Source organism: Impatiens glandulifera, unplaced genomic scaffold, assembly GCF_907164915.1.
Source record: "Impatiens glandulifera unplaced genomic scaffold, dImpGla2.1, whole genome shotgun sequence".
NCBI classification, from domain to species: Eukaryota; Viridiplantae; Streptophyta; class Magnoliopsida; order Ericales; family Balsaminaceae; genus Impatiens; species Impatiens glandulifera.
In genome coordinates, this window is record NW_025919699.1 from 116,506 (window position 1) to 130,482 (window position 13,977).

The 13,977-nt window shown below is 29.0% G+C and overlaps 1 protein-coding gene across 1 annotated transcript; it reads right to left on the bottom strand.

Moving 5' to 3' along the window:
* Window positions 1-9,057: 9,057 nt before the first annotated feature.
* LOC124918372 (putative F-box protein At1g67623) lies at window positions 9,058-9,954 on the bottom strand. Its single transcript, XM_047458547.1, has 3 exons — window positions 9,803-9,954; window positions 9,559-9,721; window positions 9,058-9,462 (listed from the first exon to the last, which is right to left on the bottom strand). The coding sequence occupies exons 1-3, from the start codon at window positions 9,952-9,954 to the stop codon at window positions 9,058-9,060; spliced, it is 720 nt and encodes a 239-aa protein (XP_047314503.1).
* Window positions 9,955-13,977: the final 4,023 nt, after the last annotated feature.

The window sequence follows — 13,977 nt, forward strand, 5'->3', positions numbered from 1 at the left end:
CTATCATTCCAACAGGAAGAACACCTCGATCGAGGTAAAGTCTGCCCTTGAGACCACGGATGTGACTGAGATGGAAGAGTCCTCCATGGAGAAGAGGTTATACAGTGGTGAGGAATTTGAACAAATCGACGAGACAAGTGATGATTTTTTTGAGGGATTTACTGATGGGAAGGTAATAAAAGATGATTTTGATGAAGATGAATAAAGTGAACATGAAGAATGTACTCCCAATCCCCACAAACCTACCACCAGGAAGAGAAAGGCTGAAGCTACTCTTAAAGAAGCAGTAACCTTGAAGAAGAAGCTTGCTTATGAATCGATTCCGGCCCGCATTCTTACTCCCCCCTCCGCGACCTCAAGTCCTCGGGCTCAGACACCTCCTCCTCGGGCTCAAACACCTTCTCCTCGGGCTCCAACACCTTCTATTGGATGTAAATGTAATGAGCTGAAGGAGGAACTGAAAATAGAGTTGAAAGAGGAGCTGAAAGAGCTGAAAACAGAGCTCATCAAAGAGCTGAAAATCACAATCAAAGAAACTCAACAAACTCACCTTGAGTCGTTCAAGAAGATGGTTTTTAGTATGTCCCAACAGTTGTTAGATAAATCCAACAAAAAAGATGTTCATATTATTAACCCGATTAGATGATATGGAGGAGAATATAAAGAAGAAGAAGAGCAAGAAGAAGGATTCTAAGAAGGATGTGAAGGTCGTAGATGAGAAGACTACTGAGGTATGAAGATATTGAATTTTGCACTTTACATTTCATTTCGCTAAGTACATATCTGATCTGACCAGTACCTATTTTGCAGGTTAAGGATTCTAAGAAGGATGTCGAAGAGGAGAAGAGCAAGGTTGAACAGAAAGGAGGAGAAGAGCAAGGTTGAACAGGAGGATGAGAAGACAGAGGTAAGAGTTAAGTACCTATTGACTTTTGCACTCAGCGAAATGCTGAGTACTAATCGTTTCGCCAAGTACTTGTCGTTTCGCCAAGTACTCTGCATTTCAACTAGTACCTAGCGATTCGCTAAGTACTAATCGTTTTGCGAAGTACTTATCGTTTCGCCAAGTACTCAGCGTTTCGCTAAGTATCGCTAGCTAAGTTTATTTCTGACCCTAATTAGAATGTTGCTATTTTGTAGGAGATGATAGTGATGCAGGGGACTGTGGGGGGTGATGAGAAGGTGAATGATGTAAAGAAAGATGATGTGGCTGTGGGGGATGATGAGAAGGTGGAGGATGATGTAAAGGTGGAGGATGATGTAAAGGTGGAGGATGTAAAGGTGGATGATGAGAAGGTGGAGGACGATGAGAAGCTGGATGATGTGGCTAAGGTGGATGATGTGGAGGATGATCTGAAAGTGAAGGTGGATGATGTGGAGGATGATCTGAAAGTGAAGGTGAAGGATGAGGAGAGTGTGGGTGTGGATGTGAAGGATGTGCAACAAGGAATTCAGAATAAGAAGGTTGAAGATGACAATGATGATTTCCAGTTATACAATACTCCTCCTAAAGGAAATTATGGGAGGAGAGTGAGGAAGCCGAAAAAAGATGACTCATACACCAACTCTTCTTTGTCAAAAATGCCAATGACAAATGATCCAATGAAAGTGAATCACCTTCAAAAATTTGAAGATGAACTGCTGGATGAAGTCAAAGTGTGGTTGGTTGATCCAGAAACCGATGATGTGAGAAAGGATGTACATACTTACCAAGCACAGAAGGATATGTTTGTTAGAGTTATAAATAGGTTGACATGGCTTGAAGACACTGTAAGTCGTGCAAATCATGCAATTCATTATTCATTAATACTCAGTGTTTCGCCAAGTACTCATCGTTTCGCTTAATATTTAGTCAATGTTGTTTGATATATACTGAATTTATGTTGTGTATTTAATCAAATTTCCCCTATCCTATATCCTCTATCCTCTAATTTTAACATTTTTCTCTCATATCAATTTTTTTTAATTATTTTTATTAGTTACTAATCCCCTAAGTAATAAATGACCACTCATTCTAAATTTTGTTTTGAGCATTTTCTATTTACTTAGTTAGTTGATGAAAAATAAGTTGAAAATCAAAGTAACAACATTAAATGTCAAAGTAAGTCATGAGTAGTTCCTCAAGTGAACTAAAAATATAACCCACAAGAAAATAAGAGAGAAAAATAATTGTTTTTAGCATTCCCCTTGAATAGCATTATGTGTAGTTACTACTGATGCAACAATTGGGGGAAGCTTTAATAGAAGCAAATCAAGTCAAATATTAAATGGAGTCGACAACTTCTTCACAACTCGACTCTGTTATTGCAAAAAGGGTCAAACAAATTTGAAAATTCTTGAATTGGAGGTCAATTCCAAATTCTTGTTTTGTTTGATAACTTGAAATAAGGAATTGTAATTTCAAATAATAAAATTGCAAAGTACATATTTATCATGTTATCTATCATTTCAAATATAGATGTGAAATACTAAAATTGCAGTGCATTTAGTTTCAAAAGATGTAGATAAGACACAAACTAAAATATTTACAAGTGTAAAACCAACTTACTATTGACCCATTTATTTTTCTGCAAAATTTTAACATGACCTAATTTCTTTGAGAATGTTCTCTTATCTGTTTGGTGCTTGATTCAAAGCACCAAGATCCAAAAGGATTAAGGTGTCCCAATATATAGGGATTAGATAAAATAATTAATTATTGAGCATGCATCGCCAACATTAATGGCAAATAATTTGTCTATTTTCAAGAAGAGAAATATGTAATAGCGATGACATTAATAGAATATTATTAGAATGTTATAAGTTGTTTATTTAGTGAAAAATGATAATGCATCCTTACAAAAGTTATATATATGTGGGATGTGAAAAATTAAATAAATATATTATATATCTCTATCACCAAAGCATCATATATAATATTCTTGAAGAAGGAGGAGTTAGATGTTCGGTTACTCAGGTATTTATTGGTTAATTAGAAAAAACTCATCATGGAAATGAGTTAATTAGAAAAAACTCATTATCATAATTGAGTAAAAACTTAATTAAATTTTTAGTTTATAATAAAGTAATTAATAAATTTAATAAAAGATCAGAAGTTTTGCGTTCGAATCTAATTAAAAACGTTTACATAAGAGTGAGGACATACCTACCTAGTAGAAGTCGTGTTTAGCTTTCTAAAATTAAAAAAAAAAAATTAATATAAAAAACACATTATTCATATAAAGATACTAAAAAAAGAAATAAAATTGCAAACAACCAACATTCATATCCAAATAAATAAATTGTAATCAAACTATTATGAAATTTGTCCTTAGATCTGGTTTCATGTTGGCTATTGTTGGCTATGTGAGAGTTTTTAATGGATTTATTAAAATATTATTGAATGAAAAAGTAAGTTATTTGAATTTCTAATTGTTTGAATTATTAGAATATTTTTTGCATTTAAAATTTATAAAAATAAAGTAACTAGGATATATTAATATTTTGGTTGATTAATTGACTACCTTAATGAATGAGAAGAAATATGATTTGATAGTTGAATTTAGTTAAAATTTTCAAAAACTAAAATTTGTTGAAATAAACTGGTTAAAATAAACCAAAAATATGATACATTTGGTGATGCTTAAATTAATTATACCGGCGCATAATAAGCGTCGCCGTAACCTACATCGATTCTGCTCGACATTTTCCGGAAACGCTTTTATGTGGTGGAAAAGATACTCTATGCATAGCTGAAAATATTTTTTTCTTGAAATAAAGTTGACCATGGGACACCGGCTCAAGAATAGTACTCAATGGAAACAAGATGCGAAAATCCTATGATTTGAACACGAGAAATTAAATATAAAAAATATATGTAGGTGGAGTTCACTTTCTAATTTAAAAATATAGACATTTTTGTATTGGGCTTACCTAATTCATTTGGAGGGGGAGATGCACTCAATAGAATATATGAATCAAATCGAAAGAGAAATCTCAAAAAAAGAATTCTTAGCATGCACTACAACAAGTCACACCTTTGCGACACATAATTCTGGCGTATATTATGCGTCGGTAAAGTTTAAATAAAATACACATCCGACAACCCCTAGCTGCATATCCTAAAAAATTCCTTTTAAAATAATTCCTAAAATACCCCCGACGACCCTAAATTAATGGAAAACATTGTCCTTAAAATCTTACTCGAACTCCTTCATTAGACCTCAGCTCAGACCTTCGTTCACCAGCCTCAACCTAGGACATGTGCTGATGTGCTTCTCTCAAGTCACTTGTCTCAAAAAGGGATTTACGTACTTTGTCGGATCCGCTACAACCCTAGGAGATATCAGTAAATATTCTTCCGCATATAGTTCTTTTTCTACTAATGCTAAATAAGTTCTTGAATACATAATAATAAGACATATGTAGAAATGTAAGCAGAGAATCCAAGAAAATATTCACCTTGTAATATGATAAGCTCGCACTTCATTATATGATGTTGACTCGGATGATCAATATTCTTTCAAGAGATCAGTTGTCTCAATTCATTTCTCTTTGAAGAAGACGACTTAACCAATGAATATATGAAACACGGCTTATATGTTATTCTAATGTGATTTTTATAAAATTTCACCTCAAACAAACTCTTCTTATACCGATTTTATGTATATCCGAATGTACATAACTTACATTAGAATAACGTATAAATTTCAGTGTACAATATCTTTTATTAGATAATGAGACAACTATTTGAGGTCTCATAAATTTCCGTTAGACACCTTTATTTTCATACTGAGTCTCGTTTCCTTCATTTGGATTACGAGAATTAAAGTTATTTGTAATACTTAACATTGGTAACTTTCATTGATCAAGTTGCTTTCACTTTATATCAAAGACATAACAAGTTGCCAATAGAGGTGAGCTCCTAGTATTCCCATCATTATAGTCTAAGTGAGTGTCTTAGTCTTCTACAGACTGTCTGTCACAAAGCTTATGCACAAGACCTGTATGCGAAAGAATTTGGAATTAAAATCAGCGAGAAGTTTGTTTTGGTTCAAGTACAAATTTCACGAGCACTTTGGGTAAATTCTCCTCTAAATGATACATCTCGGTGAATAATTAGACATTTTTTTGAACCAACTAGAGCAATCTTGACCATAGTTACATCTCATCGTCGATATCCAAATAATATCCGGCTCCGATGCAAATCTACTACAAATGATAGAAGAGTGTTATTACAGAAAATAAGATAATATGAATGATCATTATAATGTATTTTTATGATATTTAGCAATGATATTTGGTTGGTCATCTTCATATATTTGTTTATTTGTGCTTATATTCTTCCAGTTTAATAAATCATATTATTCTACCCAAAAAACAAAATGACACCTCATTAATTTCTAATTAAATATGAAAATGGAATGGAATAAGTCTAAAATGAAAGCTTATATCGAATTTTAAATTGCTATGGGAAGATAATGGAAGTTATTTTATTCAAATGGAGCATCTCTTTTTTATTTAAAGGGAAAAGAGAACAAACAATATTCAAATGTGAAAATATAATACAAATGGATATGTTTGATTAATGTGAGAGTGACCCATGACCTAATTTCTTTGACTCATTAAAGTGGTGAACAATACTACTTAATCATTAAACAATAAATAAAGAAACAAAATCATGAATATAAAAGTAAGAAAAAACAAGCAATACTACAAAATGTGGAGACTTAAATGGATATGATATTCAAAGAATGACATTTTTTTATAAATGGTCCTAAATACTCGAATTAGGACCATGGGTTATTACGTATTAGGAGTATTCTCATGAGTTATTACGCCTTACTGCTGAGTTATGAGTATACATTAAATGATTATATATACACACACCGAATCCACTTGTGCCATTTCTTCTTTTCATCGATGATTCTCAAATTTGTTTTAAAATTCGTAAAATAACAAAGACGTTTTTCTCAGGGAATGCTGATTCTCGCAATTTTTCTTCTATATCTTCAAAATGGTAAAAAAAAAGAAGAGAAAACTTTGAGTTTAGAATCGTCATCTGATTTTTTTTAGAAACAAAGAAAGAAAATACGTAAAAACACGAGTTTAGATATCCTTCGTGTTTCGGTGTTTGATGACACTCAATAAATAGGCGCAACACAATCTCGTTTGTGCTCGTCCACATACGTTCTCAACTCAGTATTTGGTTATTTGAATGTAAAGTTTTCATTATATTTTTTTTTTGTAAAATTCACAAAAAATTGAAGGATAAATTTAGTTAGTGATACACAATTACTCGATTTTAGATAAAAGGCACAAATGACCCACTTTGCAACTAATTGGGCCTATATGAACATACTCAATTATTCTCTACTACGAATAAGTAAAATTCCAATTTGAGAACAAATTTATTTGGCATCTGTAGGGTTCTGTCCACACCTTGGGTTATCGGTGTCCATATGATTTTTCTTGAGCCAGTAATTTCTCGAGTTAAAATAGGAAGATCAATATGATATCTAAGTGAGGTTTTAATTAATCATAGGATCATCTCAAAAGCTCAAATAAATAAATAATTGAACTTAATGAAATGTCAAAATAAATGTATATTATCGGGAAGATAGCACACAAAAATAAACTTATAATTCAAATCCACGTGTTAGGTTTCTATTCAAAAAGTTTAAATTTTAAAAAAAAAATCGACACCTGGTTGGGATATTTCCATATTTAATAGTAATTTGAAATCGACTCGGATTTGATCTTAATATTTTATTTTATTCATGTTTTCTCAATTTATCTTTTTTTAAGATAAGGAATTGGGCCGGTTAAATGTTTTGGGCTGGTTAAACGTTTGGGGCCATGGGTAAGACCTTAAAATATCATTTATCGAAAGAAAATGGGCCTCAACTTACTGTTGCATTTTATTTTTATTTATTTATATTTTTTAATTAATTAGATCATACTCAAAAGTAAAAATCAAACAAATGGAAATAAATAAATATAATGTATACATTTCAAAATAAAATAAAAAGAATAATGTCTACTCTTTTTGTTATTGTTTTTAAAAATTAATCTTGAGCTTGAAATCAGGCGGCCCAAACCAGAAACAAAAAATGAAGCCCAGAGTAAATGATAAAGCCCAGACCATCAAATTATTTTTGTTTTGTTTTATTATGTAAAAATAAACCGGCCGGTTTCCATTTATCGTCAATACAATAAGGAGGGCTCAATAATTCACTTAATCTACAAATGTGGATAGGTATAGAATATATATTTTTTTATCTTTCGAGTGGACACATGAAAAATGATGTTTACAATCTTTTTGAAATTATTTCAATTTCTGTTGTTTTAATTATTATTTTAAGAAAATCGAAAATAACTTTCGATATAGCAATAAAATAAGTCGGCTAAAGAACTTAATCTCAAAATCATTGCTCCCATCCAAACATAAAATGGGTTGAAGTACCTCCAAAATAAATTATTACCTACTAAGTATATATATCTTATTAATTAGATATGTATAGTGGTTTGTGTGACAAAAATTTTAAATCATTATCTCTATCTATATTTTATTTTTTTCTTTCAACCCATCCTAAATTTTTTCTTCATCTTTTCCAAACCCACACTAACCCTTAAATCATTCTTTATATATCAATATTTTATTTTTTTTCTTTCAACCCATCTGTTGAGATGAATTGTCATATGGTGGAATCCAAACATGAAGGTCATAAGATAATTTGTGGTTCATCTATATATAATTGGTAACAAATTTATCTTATTTGCGTTATAGTCTTACTTAAATTGTTTGTATTATTATAATTAGAAAATAAAGCTCTTTAAATGTATGAATTAGGTGAAATTTAATGGCTTAAAAATAGATCCTAAATTAATGTTTTGATTACTTGGATGTATTTGTTGTTATTTAGTTTATCTAATATTTGATTATTTGTGCAAAACACCATGCTGTTTGGTGGTCGATGAAAATCTTGTTATGAAAATAAATATGATCTTTGAAACTAAATTACTTTTAATTTTTTTTTTCTAATTACAACAATATCTTTTGTCTTTAACACATGGTTGATTCCCTACCAACCAATAATGATGATCAGGCTATTGTATTGTTTGGTGTTTTATCTTTTATGTCTAATGTATATTTAATTAATAACATTTTATTTTTCTATTATATTCACATATAGATAAATAAAACCTCACCAGATGGCTAAATGAAAATAGTTGACTTAATATACTAAAATGTCACAAGTTCTCTTTAATTCAAATAATAAAAATAAATAATAAATACAATATAATAAAGTGGTAGAGGAGTTTTAAAAATTCACTAATTTTTTTAGTTTTTAATTAGGGATAGATTCTCATATAAAAGTTGTAAATAAATTTGTACATATAATATTTTTTATTGATTTAAATTAAATTTATATTTTAATATTATTAAAATTTAAAAATATTAAATGCAAAGAAAACTGAAAAAATTCACAAAATAATTGCTGAAAAAAATCTAAAAGCATTAGCTGGAAAAAAGGTTAAAGAATAAGGTCGGTAAAAAATACTGTAAAAAAATACATTTAGCGACGCTTATTATAATTTGATCGGCCTAATATGCGTCGCTAATCATTCGTCGATCAAAAACACAAAATTATCGCCTCTATATGATCTAAATTATGGACAACCATCTTATTCCACCAAGAGATTAAGAGCATGTTTGATATAGTATTTTATTCAAATAATATTTATTTTAATTACAAAATAGTATAATATTTAATTTTAAAAAAAATAATATAAAGTATTTAGAAATTCGAATAATTTGTCCGACAAACATACAGTTTAGAATATATAGAAGAATTGAAAACATATTATTTTTATTTAAAATTATTTTTTCATAAAGACAATTTTTTTTTATTAATAATCAACAGAAAAATCAAATTAACTTATAAATCATATTAATACCATTCAAATAAAAGTCAACAAAAATATAACAAACTAATTATTTTATTGAGATTAAAAAATAAGAATACAATTAAAGTTTGTTTGAATTTTATAAAAAAATAATTAAAAAATACACATTCAACGATCAATTCCAAGAGAAGGCATCAAATAATCAAGCTCCCTGTCGCATTTGCATGCCTTACATTCTACGTTATCATCACCATCGTCAACTGGCCATGTAAATCTCCATTTCTTTTGATAGGTGTACTCGTGATTTAAACAACAAACCACGACTTTATTCATAATGCTTGGGATATTGGTCCACAACCTGAATATGAAAAGAATCATCTCTTTACGACACTTCCATAATATTCCTTTAAGAACATTTTGGTTTAGAATCTCAATCCCTTTTTTATTTGATTCATTATCTCCAAAAAGAGAGATAATTCCAGTTACATAGAGTGCTCCCAAATGTCCATAATTTGCCGCCTTTTGTAAATACTCCAATCCATATTGAGTTCCTTTGTCACTAAAATAGTCCACCTTTACAAACACATAAATAAAAACATATAATCGCTTAATATGGAATATTAAAAAATATATATGAAACTCATTATTGATATCTAACAATTTAATTACCATTCCTTGTCTATAAAAGGCTTCTGAATTATGACATTGTATACATCGTTCCAATAATAGGACTTGTTGTTTATCTTTATTCCACGGAACTAACTCTATACCTTTTAAAGACATTATTTGATATATAAAATCATTGTCGCTTAATTCCTTGAGAGCCTTACAGCTATAAGAATAAAGAAAACAAATTAAATGTTATCACAAGAAAATAGATAAAATAAATAAATATGTATTTGTTTATTCATACACAGATTTCGCGCTAAGAAGATCGGAATGAGAGGATTTCGACAATGAAGCTAAGATGTTGATCACCAAATCATTTGGGAGGGAAAGAACGTTGGTCTTAATTGCTTCTCTATTGTAGATATCCCCTTCCTTTGCGATTGTTGGATTTTCCATCAGATTGAGAGATATATTATTCATGTTCTTCATGAATATATAGAGAAAGAAGAAGAGAGAAAGTCAATATATAAATATGAAGGTGATATACATATTGAAATATTATTATTTTAAGTAGATTAATTAAGAATTCAAGATTATTTGGTTTTAATCAATTAATTCGTTACCCCTTCAATAACTGCAGCCAAATTTGTATTTTGTAACATGTACATTTAATTAAACAAATGCAATATAAAACATCAATATATAGATGTTTATATTAATTAGTGAATCCGGATTAGGATTGTTGAATCCTTTTAGGATTAGGATTAGTAAGCTATATATGAGACTAAGTAATTGTTTTATATACCAAAAGGATTTTATTTATTTTTTATACTTTTGAATTTATATATATATATAATTATTGTTTCTTTATTATTATTATTATCTAAAAACTCAAAAATTAAATTTTATTAATTAAAGATGTCTGAAAAATGTTTAGGTTTGTAATAAATTAACCATCAATATATATTATATTAACATAATTTGTAAAAAAAATTGTTAAAGAGAAAAATAAGTTGAGAAAAAAAGGGAAAAACTCACCTTTAAAATATGGGCGGTTAATATTTATGAGAGTAATAGGTATAGAAAAATATGGGCGGTTAAGATTAAATATGTTAGATTTACCTAGCTAGATAGAGACCATTACTAATTAGATATTTGCTAATTAGATATGTGTCCTAAATTAAAATTTTCCATTTTTTTAAATAATATATATATTTTTTACTTTTACAATTTTTTTAAAGAAATTACCCACTAAAATAGTTCCAATGACAAAATAGTTTATAAGAAATCAAAGATACATTCTTCCTTTCAAACAAAACAAATTATTCTTTTAAAGAAGTTAGATTAATTTATTTGAATGATTAAAATGTTTATTTTTGTGTGTAATATATATAAGAATTAAGGTAGTTAATTATAAATTTAAACAACTTTTCCATCGAACAAGGCTTAATTATCTGTTGATACATAACTTTAAAATTCCATTGTACTAATTTTTTTATATATATAGGTCAGCGTGTCAAATTAACTTTTAAATAAAATAAAATCATATTAAATCAATTCAAATAAAATTCATCAAAATATAACAACTGAATTATTTTATTGAGATTAAAAAATAATAATACAGTTAAAGCTAGTTTTTATTTTACAAAATAATAATTAAAAAAACGATAGGAACATTCAACTATCAATTCCAAGAGAATGTATCAAAAAATCATACATTGCATTCTACATTATCACCATTGGAATATTCATCTACAACATGTTTACGAAAAGAACCATCTCTTAACTACCCTTTCATGGACCATAATATTCCTTTAAGAATATTTTAGTTCGGAATCTCAATCTCAAAAAAAAAAAGAAATAATTCCAGTTACATTTAGTGATCCTGTGTGTTCATAATTTGCTACATATTTTTGTTTAGAATCTCAATCACCAAAAAGGGAGATAATTCCAATTACATATAGTGATCTCTCGCATGTACATAATTTATCACCTTTTGTAAATACTCCAATCTATATTTATCTCTAAAAAATAGTTCACCTTTACAAATAGATAAATATAATCACTTAATATAGAATATTATTAAAAATATATATGAAACTCAATATTGATATCCAACAATTTAATTACCATTCCTTGTCTATAAAAGGTCTGTGAATTATGACATTGTGTGCATCGTTCTAATGGATATGTTGTTTATTTTTGTTCCACAGAACTAACTTTATACCTTTTAAAGTCATTATTTGATATATAAAATTTTTGTCGCCTAATTCAATGAGTGTTTTCAAATATGGAAATTGTTGTGCTATACAAGTCACTTGTAAATTGGAAATCGATATAGGACATGATTGCCTTTTGGGTATAACCAAATTAAACCCATGTTGTTGAGCCCCATATGATTAATGGAATAAATACTACAATTTTTGTTATTTTAGATGACTTGTGATTGTTTAATTTTTTTTTACCAAATAGAAGTGGATTCATAACCCATTAGGGGAGTCTTAAGTTGAAATGGGGCATGACTCTAGATTAGTGCTAAATTTTTTGAAAAGAAAAAAAAAACAGAGTTGGATGGATTGAATCTTCTATATATCCTATTTCATATACAGTACATATGGACTGAGTTTAACAATGTCATCTAGTAGCTAGACTTGATAAGCTTGATCCCAAGTATTAACTATTAGAGAAAAACTTGATTATCTAATAAACTCTCCACCTTCACAAAAACATTGACATTTTCCAAACATGTTTTAAGAAAATGAAGAAAAGTTCAAAATTTTAAACCCTAAGTTGAAGTGAGGGTCATAAGTGTGCAGGGTCGTGCTAATTTCTTAAATTCAAAAAAGAAAAAGAAAATGATAAGGTAACAACACACTTACACATTCATTTACAACTACCTCTTATGATTGGGATTCATTATTTCTTCGAATCTAGGATTTCTTTTCTTTGCTAATTATGTTGTTCAGAGCATTTGTAATGAATGTATGTTCTGTCTCTTGCTGAAGAAAAGCAGCTTGACATCGTTGAATTTTGCAAAATTGAAGGCCTTATCTCGTAGAGAACAAAGTGATTCAATGGATTTCTAATGTTTGATTTTAACTTGGAAAAAACATAGACTCTTCTTCAATCTTTATAGACTGTTTAGTATGGTGTTTGATTTCTAATATGAATGCTTCTGCTATTATTGTTTCAGTCAGTCTCCAAAGGTATGTTGGATTTGTACAGAGAGTGTGAGTTACATATTTATTTTCTTGATCTGGCTCAACTTATAATTTGGTCAAAGTTAATTATCTCATGATATTTTACAGTTAAATAAAGAAAGCAGAAACACACAGTCATTCAACATGGTAGTGAGTTTTGAGTTGATTATTATTGTTGGTTAATCATAATTATTTGTATTTGTGTCTTAAAATAACAAATTGAAATGATAAATTTGCATCTTAATTGTAAATATTTAATGTTCTGTGTATCTAATCATAATGATAACTTGATTTCTTAGCAATTTTCCTATATAAGCAAATATGAGTTGATTAAGATGAATCAATCTTGGGATAGTTTGAATCATACTTTGCACACAACATCATATTTACCATTCTTAGAACATTGGGTATTTAAAGTATGCAAAAAATAGTTTAACTATCTTTTTAACAACAGTTTGTATTTTGGAACACAATCTGATTTTATTGATCATATATTAGAAGCAGTTTGCTTGTTTGAACATTTGGCTTGAAGGGTGTGAGTGAGTGAGTGATTACGCGTTTTCACGGTTTGAGATTTGGCAATAACTTCCTCCCATTTTCTACAAGCAGAGGATGTTTGAACTTTCCTGATGCAAAAGTTTATAACATATGCTACTGAATATAAAGCATCATAAGTTTGACAGATATTCCAAAGATGACGATGAAGGCTATATATATGTTGGATGATGAGAACAACTAAATTAAGCACACATATAAAATACAAGGAACAATCATTGATTGAATGAGAAATGAAGAAAAGCATTAATACAATTCTCAACCCATTACAAGTAAGCAAAACATATATAAACAATAATAATACAAATGTTCATGAATCAAACCAAATCAAGCATCAGTACCATATTGAGTATGAGAAATCAATTTCTCTTTATTACTGAGAACAAACAAATTTGAGACCAACAAAATCACCATTGGATCCACTTCAAGAAGAATCCTTATTCCATCACCTGTTCGATAATGTCATCAATATTATAATTTTAATAGTCCAATCAATCAGGATTAAAACTCTCCCCAAACTCCTCAAAGTAAAGAGCTAATTAGGTTAAAATCAATATAATTATTTGTACTAACCTTGTTAATCATTCTGCTACTCCTTTATTATGACCTCACTTCTCTTCACTTCACTGCATGTCAAGATAATTAATAATAGATGATGCAACTAATGGAATGGATGAATATAATTATTATTTTTGTATGTACCTTTTAATTGAATCTTCTTCTG